Source organism: Ostrea edulis, chromosome 5 (assembly GCF_947568905.1).
Source record: "Ostrea edulis chromosome 5, xbOstEdul1.1, whole genome shotgun sequence".
NCBI lineage: Eukaryota > Metazoa > Mollusca > Bivalvia > Ostreida > Ostreidae > Ostrea > Ostrea edulis.
In genome coordinates this window covers 52,860,040-52,869,787 of record NC_079168.1, presented here as the reverse complement: position 1 = coordinate 52,869,787, position 9,748 = coordinate 52,860,040, and the positions used below count along the sequence as shown (strand labels likewise).

The 9,748-nt window shown below is 37.1% G+C and overlaps 1 protein-coding gene across 2 annotated transcripts; it reads left to right on the top strand.

The window, feature by feature from the left end:
• Nucleotides 1-825: 825 nt before the first annotated feature.
• Nucleotides 826-9,450, top strand: LOC125651128 (uncharacterized). 2 transcript variants are annotated; one of them, XM_056164810.1, is made up of 4 exons: nucleotides 826-911; nucleotides 1,436-1,492; nucleotides 1,942-6,861; nucleotides 8,415-9,450. In XM_056164810.1, the coding sequence occupies exons 2-4, from the start codon at nucleotides 1,441-1,443 to the stop codon at nucleotides 8,426-8,428; spliced, it is 4,986 nt and encodes a 1,661-aa protein (XP_056020785.1). In that variant the 5' UTR covers nucleotides 826-911; nucleotides 1,436-1,440; the 3' UTR covers nucleotides 8,429-9,450. The 2 variants fall into 2 exon arrangements, with proteins under 2 accessions (XP_056020785.1, XP_056020784.1); XM_056164809.1 differs by lacking the exon at nucleotides 8,415-9,450 and having other exon boundaries at nucleotides 1,942-7,250.
• Nucleotides 9,451-9,748: the final 298 nt, after the last annotated feature.

The window sequence follows — 9,748 nt, the reverse complement described above, 5'->3', positions numbered from 1 at the left end:
GGGTGCGGCAGTATATATCTGTATAACAAACACAGATACAGGGTGCGGCAGTGCATATCTGTATAACAAACACAGATACAGGGTGCGGCAGTGCATATCTGTATAACAAACACAGATACAGGGTGCGGCAGTGCATATCTGTATAACAAACACAGATACAGGGTGCGGCAGTGCATATCTGTATAACACACGCAGATACAGGGTGCGGCAGTGCATATCTGTATAACACACGCAGATACAGGGTGCGGCAGTGCATATCTGTATAACACACGCAGATACAGGGTGCGGCAGTATATATCTGTATTGCATATAGTTATAAAAATACTACTATGAAAGCGTGAAATGAATTTACACACATCCACAACACCTTCTAAAAAGCCAGCAGGAACCGGATGTAATTACGATTGTATTCCACGTACAAGATATTGTTTGGAAGTCGTTTGATCAGGATTACTCAGTCCAAATGCCGATTTGGAAATGTTCTCTTTAGGAGGTTTTTATCGTTTTGCCTATAATCATGACGGCACCGATGCAGTTTGACAATACCTATACTTTGTTAAAATTGTTCTATTCGCAGGCGTGCAAAGACAAGGTAGTCCCTATGCAAATTATTTCCGAGAGTGAAAATTGAATTTGTCAAATATGACTTCGTAATAAAATAAGAATGATTGATAATTACGCAGTGGCATATTCTATACGCTATACGACAATGATTTGAATGCAAATGTCAAAATCCACATATTAGAATTCACCATGCATGGCCTCATATGAAGTGATGCGTTTACCTTATATTCCAATCAAATTTCACGCCCGTATGTTTTAATCATTAGGACATGTATTTCGTTATGCGGAGGATATCAGGTTGGACGTTAGTTAATTCTGTTTGTTAAGATTTCCCTCCTTAGCTTTGGGTAAGTGACAAAATCTGGGTTTTTTTTCACGTCTGAAATTTGTTATCAATTAACACACATTCATGAATAACTTCAAATGTTTTAAAAAATCTGAGTTTGGCCTTTTATGTATTGATTTTTACAAAATCTGTTTTGTTTTCGTGATAATAAGAAGACAACAATATTAGCTTTATTCTCATTATTGCTATCATATTAGCAGTCGATTAGCTGGGCTATATATGTTACTTAAAAATCTGAGTTCACCATTGTTATACAATAGATATATATCGTAAATTGAGGTAAATAAATTATATATATAGCGGTAAACATATACACAGAAAGAGAGAGAGAGAGAGAGAGAGAGAGAGAGAGAGAGAGAGGTAGAGAGAGAGAGAGAGAGAGAGGTTAAACATGCGTGTTTTCATAGATGATGATATGTTTTGATCATAATTAATTAATTATAATAAAATATTTATTCGGTTTACTTTATTACTACCATTTAGAGAGTAATAATTGTTGTGTAACTATCATTTCTGTTGTTTCAGACAGGATGCTGTTCGAATTTCTCCTTGTAATTCCTAGCCTGCTTCATCTGGGTTCAAGTGAGTGTTTTAATTAATGAATTATTTGATTAATTGATCATTGCATAATTTGTCTCTTTTGTGGTCATGCATAAACTGGTAAGTTATGGGAAATCTGCCCCTCATGGTTTTTTTTTATTTCAAGGAAATGAATATCTTACTATAATTGAAAAAAAATATATGGTTGATGCTTTTATCCACGGTCAATTAACCTCTTTCAAAGATTGCCAAACTCCATGATCAAGCTTAATTTGTATGCCATTGTCGTTTTCCTCCTTTTATCTTCAGGTAAAAATTCGTCTATAATTATACAAGCATTATCACGTCTGGGATCGAAATAACCATGATTGAGGAAATTACAGATAATTCTTTTATTTTGGAATGATTTAATTATCATTTAAAAAGTACATTTGGAATTTTAAAAACTTCCCACTTGTACACAAAATCTTATCTGAATTATTTGATTATAGGTCAAGGTGAAAGAGATCCTATGCAATCTGCAACCCCTGATCCACTGGAAGAGTTGTTCGGTCAAGGACGGAACAAAAAAGAGGAATCTTGGTCCAACAATTTACTGTTTGGAGACGTGAACCTAAACGAAATCTCCAACTCCTTAGTTTCTACTCCTCCCCCACTCCTTAGTATCAACAATCGGGGAAATTCTAATCAGAATTCATTACCATCAGGACTCTCCTTCCTGAACGGTGGAGGATCATTTTCCGGTTTCCTTGTTCAGGATACAAATCCCCCACCCGTAGATCAGTCCAATACGGGTGGAAATGGATTGATGAATATACCACCAATGCCTAATTTCGATCAAATGGGATTGGAGAGTGTTCTAGACAAATTTCTTCCAGTCGACGGATCGGTCCGACTGCCACCTCCCTCCAACGAACCAATCATTCATTCCCGAGAAAATGTACCAATACCGTCGATCGGCCAACTGGGAATTGATACTGGTGGTTTATTTGGTCAAGGCTTATTTTCTTCAGGTGCTGGAAGTTTATCTAACACGCCCATATCGTCATCTGGATTGGGGGATTCACTTCCAGGATTAACAAACAACAACAACAACAACAATCAAATAGATTTAGTGAATACTCCATCTGAAAGTCCTCCATTAATTCAATCCAACTTAGCACCTAAGACTGTTCACTCCCAACCAGAAAGAAGTGCAGATCAAAAAGCAATCGATCAATTGATCTGGGATAGTATGATTCCGCCTCTACCCAAAGACAGAAAACCAATAGAGGTTTTCCCAAGGAACGAACCTAAAATTGTTCACTCCCAGCCAGAAAAAAGTGCAGATCAAAAAGCAATCGATCAAATCTTCTGGGATATTCCGTCTCTACAGACAGACAGAAACCCAACAGAGGCTTTCCCAAGCAACGAACCAACACCAAAACCAAAACGAAACAAAAAATCAAAGAAAAGAAAACCTTTATTGCCTCTTCTGCCACCATCACCAACTCGAAAATCTTCCCACAAAATGCCTTCAGCGCCCAGGCACAATCCCAATAAGAAAGATGAGACCAATCGTATTACAAAAGATATTTTATTGGATAATATACCCAGCATTGACCAACTAGGTATAGATTTAGGAAATACATCACCAACCTCGCCAAAACCTTTTCACATCAACGATAATAATCTGTTGGACAATATTCCGTCTATCAATCAGTTAGAAAACGATTTATTTGGAAGCGGTATCAAAAATCAAGGAACACAAACGAATCAAAACGTTGTTCCCACAGAACCATCTAGTGTTGGAAACAAATTTCAATTCCCTGATCAGTTTAGTGGCGGTAACCGACATGATTCCTCTGCAAAGAAAAACAAACAGAACGACTCCATGTCCCCTATTCAAACAGCGGGAAGTCAGAACTTGACGATTGCAGACCCTGATACAAATTCAACAACTTTAGAAAACATTTGGAATATTTTAGTGATTGAAATACCCGACTTGCTTAAGATAACTGGGGAAGATGTTCCATCTGAAAAGCCTAAAAGCAACAGTATTGAAGACCTTTTAGGAATCTCAGCAAATGATATCGATTCTTTTAATGCAAATCACAATCCGACAATACCTCAGGAAACCAAACCTCGAACACCATTGCAGAATACAACTCCAAAACCATTGCTTCCTGTCTTTTTGCCTACTAAAACATCGCCAACTGTATACGTCCCTCCCACCACTGTGGCATCTTTGATCAATATGCCAACAACAACCACAACACTTCCACCAATGATTGTATACACAACACCTCCAACAACAACACCACGTCCAACAACGCTACCACCCACAACAACAACACCATCTACAACGACATCAATACTCACAACACCACAACCAATTGTGTATAATACACCGACTACAGATATCTATTTATTACCTACAAACCAACCGCTGCCACCAGACATTTATGTTCCACCCACATTGCCTTCTTTTGAAAAGACTACCACACAGATAAAACACGTGACAATTGACTTCAAAATTAATGATCAAGATAAAAAGAAATTACCTACTTCTAAAGACAATGGAGGAGGTGAGCTTCCCTTTTCATCTGGTGATTTACTCCCTCCATTTGATTTAACACAATTAACTTTGCCTCTGGATATAATCATGGATTCTAATAAAACGAAATCAGCAAATAACATTAACCCCATGGTGTTGCCTTCCGAACCAGAACTACCATTTACAACCCCCTTTTCAATTCTTAGTATTGCTCCGTCAATTCCAGATAGACAACTAGAACAACCAAAATTCGAAGACTTGGGAATTTATAATGATAATAACGAAAGGAATCCTTTTACTCAGATAATGTCTAAAGAATCTCGGTTGCCAAATCAAGATTATACCATATTTGGAGGAAATCCTAAAGATAATGAACAAACCATGAACACACAATCGCGAGCTATTGGATTGGAATCTCTATTTGGAAATCTTGGAAATAATATGAAAGAACAAAGCCATATAATAAACGCTGATAGATCGTCAAAAGGAAACAAGCAATTCCAGCAGAGTGGTAACGAAGTTGGGAGGGGTGCAAATAGTCATTCAAATTCACTGATGGAACCATACACACCAACTACAACAGCGAAACCACATTTCCCGGGACTCGAATCTTTGATAGGTGAACAGAAGGAGGAAGTTAAGCCGACAACAATGTCTATTCCCAAACATCCCTCATTGGATCTTCAGATCCTAGATGGTATGAATAAAGACAGTAACCATGAACAACAAATGGAGTCCATCAAAGAAGAACTATTCATGAACAACATAAAACATAACGAGATAAATTCACTGATGGAACCATACACACCAAATACAGCAGCGAAACCACATTTCCCGGGACTCGAATCTTTGATAGGTGAACAGAAGGAGGAGGTTAAGCCGACAACAATGTCTATTCCCAAACATCCCTCATTGGATCTTCAGATCCTAGATGGTATGAATAAAGACAGTAACCATGAACAACAAATGAAGTCCATCAAAGATGAACCATTTATGATCAACATAAAACATGACGAGATCAAAGATGTTCCTCCACTAGATATTGATGTTTTTGGGACTGGATTTGAAGATTTAAAGATACCCCTTTCCACACCTACTCCGCTTACTTCGACACTTCCATTTCTTCCTCCCCATGATTTTCTGAGCGCCGTAAATAACGCTGAACATGAGCCGTGGAATGTTTTTTCTGAGGGTGAAGGGTTTGGTAACAGTGAAACAGGAATAATCTCTACACTATCACCTCTAATGCAGAATCAAGATCAAGTGAAACGCATCATTGATTCTGGTCCAAAACATAATGACCAAGCCTTCGAAAACTCTGTACCAATTCCAAGATCACTTCAACGAAATAACCAACTCCCGTTTGTTGCACCTACCTCAGAAGCTTCGAAGCATTTTCTCTTCCATGACCAACTTAATGGCGGTAACATTCGATCTCATAATATATTTAACACACAGTCCACCACTCCTAAAACCACTACAACGGATGTTAAACCCAAGAAACCTAATATTTTGGTGATAGATATTGTTAACAAACCGGCAGATAAAACAGGTATTCAAACAGGGCAAAACAGACAATTAAGTTTACATAATACAAACAATGTAGCAAACACACAACAGGATTCGAATTCAAGAAGTATTGGAATCATTCCACAAGGAACGAGGCAATCATTTGGAACTGATAACTCAGCTTTTCAAAGAATACAGCAAGTTACGCCAACACCAAACAGAGCGACTACGCCATCCTGGTTGGCAGCGACTATTTTAGCAATAAGATCTCGTCTGAATCAACTTAGAGCCCTGAGAAACAACAGGCAAAATAACAGAAACAACAACGGTCAAAATGCTGCAAGGAATCATATCGCAAATGATAACTCAAATCGAAGACAAAGTGTTACTTTGCCATCTATCTTAACTTTGAATCAAAGAAACAATGATCCATCAATCCAAAATCGGGTTCAAAATCGTTTGATTCAAAATGGAAATCTGCACAACGTCAATACTCAACGTTCAATTGGAAACGGATTTCCGTCTCAAGTTAATTTCAATAATTTTCAATTTGCAAACAGAGCTTCGTCTCAAAACCAACCGCTTGTGGGTGCTCAACAAACTGCAATTCCTCGGAATGCTCCTCAACAAAGAACTCAATTTCAGATCCCAAATAATCAGTTAAACCAACAAAATACACCGCCATTCAGGCAACCTAGTGTTCAACCCACTCAGAGTATACGACAATTACCGTCATCTGGAACACAGAACTCACAAACACCGCAAAACGGAGTGACACAGGCTGAAACAGAGCTTCTTAGACAGCAATTCCGTCAGCGTATTCAACGAGTTATTAGAACGCAACTTCTTCGTAATCTATTGATACGTCGTTTGCAAGCACTAAGAGCCCAAAGAACAAACAACGCACAACAGACTAGAAACCAGCCGATCTGGCGAGTTCCGACATCAAGTAACAATATGAATATCATGAATGCCAATAATGCAATAAATTTGATACGTCAAGCCAGACAGCGTGCATTAACAGCATCACAACAACAGCATCCGAATAACCAACCATCTTCTGATTTGTCTAGAAACGCTTTTGAAAGATTTCCGAATAGAAACTTTCAAAACGTTGGTTTCCGTCCGAATCAGTTTGGAAGACAACAAACAACACATCCTGTCAATCTTTCAAGGCTTTTGCAAACCAACAGAGGGCTAATAAATAATCGTATTGGTCAATCATTCCAACGACCGGTGTCAAATGGAACGAATGGAAATAATGTGAACAGGAATCCACGCCTAGATTTATCACAACTTCCCTCAGAGTTAGCGCTTCGGACTCTACAAAATCTTAATCTTCAACGAACACGTGGTGTTCGACAAGGTACTTCTTCTAATATTAGACCTATTAAAAATCTAGTTGTGGAAAGAAGGGCAGTACCTGTTTCAGAGGCTGTTCAGCTATTGGAACGGTTGCGAGCTCAAAACAGAGACATTCTACCATTTAGGAACTTCAATCCTAATAACTTTCCACAGTCTCTAAGGGAACGATTTATAAATGGTTTGCGTAGATTCCAACCAGTGCAAAACGTTCCACAAAGTGTATTTAACAGACAAAGAATTGTAGTTCCAATTAATGGACCACTACGGGGTAACAGACACAATCAAAATTTTACACGAAGACCAAACTCTGGTCAAACCAGTCCCCCTCCACAGTTTAATGGATCTCAGGGCGGCTGGTCGAGGGTCGCTGAACAGAACAGTGATAAGTGATAAGGTAACCATTCTGGTGTTTATATATTGTCAGAGTTCTGCAAACTTACAAAATCAGACTAATTATAGTAATGTGCAATTTGGTGCAAATTTTCCTCATGAATTAATATTTGATGGACTGTGAGTTTCATAACCAAGACTCTCTATCAAAGAACATCGTGTAGATGGGACAAAAAATCTATGATATTATGTAAAGAAATTTTTATTCCTGAACTGTCACTGACTTGGCGTAAACTGTTAATCAACATCAAATCTTCTCAATTGGTACGTTAACGCAATACAATATATCTAATTAACTGTTATTTCCCGTAGCATTCACGGTAATGGTAATTTTTTCGATGAGACCTCTAGAATTACTGTGTGGTGCGAATCTTTTATCTCGCAGCCATATTGTTGATACGTCACGTGATTCTCCTACATACGGGGGAGTCATCTGTCCCATATCGTCTGATATTGAGCGTCACGTGACCTAACCAGAATCGAGCAATTTTCTTTATTTTTGTGTAAGGTAGGATAAAAGCATAACGGAAGGAAATTAAACACCATAGAACTATATACAGTATACAGTACTTGCAGAAAACACACGCTGTATATGTCATAATGAGCTAATAAGGAAAATTAATCCAATTATATGTCTGTGCAGGATAATGAACGGATGAAATATTCATTATAAATCGATGTATCTTTGTTCCTACATGTATCTACTTGTGTTGACACCTATGTTTCACTCAGAACCCATGAAATTGAAAAAAAGAGAGCCCCAAATCCGGTCAATGTACAATATAGATTGTGCGGTCTGTCGACATTTCTGACTACGCAAAGAGCAACCGTTAGAATTAATATATTTTGTAGACGGATAATATGGACAAGAACGTTTTCATGAAATTTAGATATGCCAATTAAGCCATCAATCAATGACTTATCAAGATTGAATAACAATGATACTACACTGTATATATCTTGGTGGATGTAGGTTAAAAATAATTATCTTTTACTTTGATTTGAAATATTGAAAACACGAAATGTCAATCAAAATTTACCACAACACTATCATTAATTTTTTCCTGTGTAGAATGTCACTGGAAAATTGATTTTTAAAATTACATTTTGGGGATTACCCAAAATATGTTCTGTTAACTGTACAATTGTTGTTCTGTTTTTCAGATTTCCCTTGGTAAAGCAAACAGCTTTAAATTTCTTATGTGATCTTAGATATGGACAGCTTCAAGGTCCCTTAGATGTTTGACAGCTTCAAGGTCCCCAGGATGTTTTGTTTGATGCCGTCCACTATAGGAAATACGGAAAATCAACTGTTTGTTGCTGCTTGATGAAATCCATATTTATCGCAATACCAAATACAAAGAAAATTGAAAAGAAGTGTTTAGTGAAAAAACCAAAAACAAACGAAAACAACAGTTTCCTGATCTAGAAGGCAGGCAGACAATTTATATATATCTCTCTTCATAGATGATGAAGATTTTGTCCATGGATTGATAAAGGCACGTAATCCGTACATAAAGAGAAGTGGTTATTCAAGTGATGAAATGCCTGAAACGGCCAACTAAACCTTTGTATGTTGGTGTTGTTAACTGTTTTAACCCATGTTGTCAAAATTGTTTTGTTTAGACAATAATATTCATATTTGGTACTCTGCAGGGTGCTATAATAATTTTGCAGTTCTTGATTGCTTATGTGTGTGTGTGTGCCACTGTGTATGTATGTGTTAGAGAGCGAGAGTTATATACATCATTTGATGACTGTAAATATAAATACTCTAATTTATAATTTTGTTTAACTACATGGCGTTTGAATACACATCAAAACCCCTGATTTTTCTTTATACGTATGTGTGTATTCTTAGATTTTGATATTTGTTTTTGAGTTTCATAAATACACATATGGTGTCGTCTTAAAAATCACATTTGTTTCCTTAATACATAACAACCGGATACTATGTACTGAAAAAAAAACTCAGCAGCGTTTAATTGCTTTGATGAATCTTAAACCAACCTCAATATACTCTTGAAAAGGCCAGAGATGAAATGGGATGATTTTCAAAAACAAAAAATAGATGGGGAAAAGAAATACAGTAGTGTGATTAAGCTTACAAGGCATCAGTGGAAATGAAATGTCTCGGTGAAAAAGAAATGTTTGAGATCGAAAAAGTTTGTTTGGAATGTAAAATGAAATTATTCTACAAGCTGTGTGTTTTAATTTCGAATGAGGCTGTAGTGGGAAATATGGTTGGAATAAATATCATAAAAGTTTGAGAGCTATAAGAACTGAATCAGTGCGCAGAAAACGATGCGCTGTAAATCAATGGTTTTTGTGATGGCTGGATCTGTACAGCTCTCTGGCCTATCCCAATTTCCCCCAGAAGCTACACATTTGCTAAAAACCCAATTCAAAATATATTTTCTGTTGTTTCAATGTCCACGCGCTTACCTAGGTTACGATTAGTTGGTATATGATTGATTGATTGTATCTTGCTTAACGTC

Excerpts from the sequence above, each read along its gene's own strand:
- LOC125651128 (XM_056164809.1), top strand. The coding sequence starts at position 1,441 with ATGCTGTTCGAATTTCTCCTTGTAATTCCTAGCCTGCTTCATCTGGGT. Across the intron at positions 1,493-1,941 it reads CCTGCTTCATCTGGGTTCAA|GTCAAGGTGAAAGAGATCCT; the intron begins GTGAGTGTTTTA and ends ATTTGATTATAG.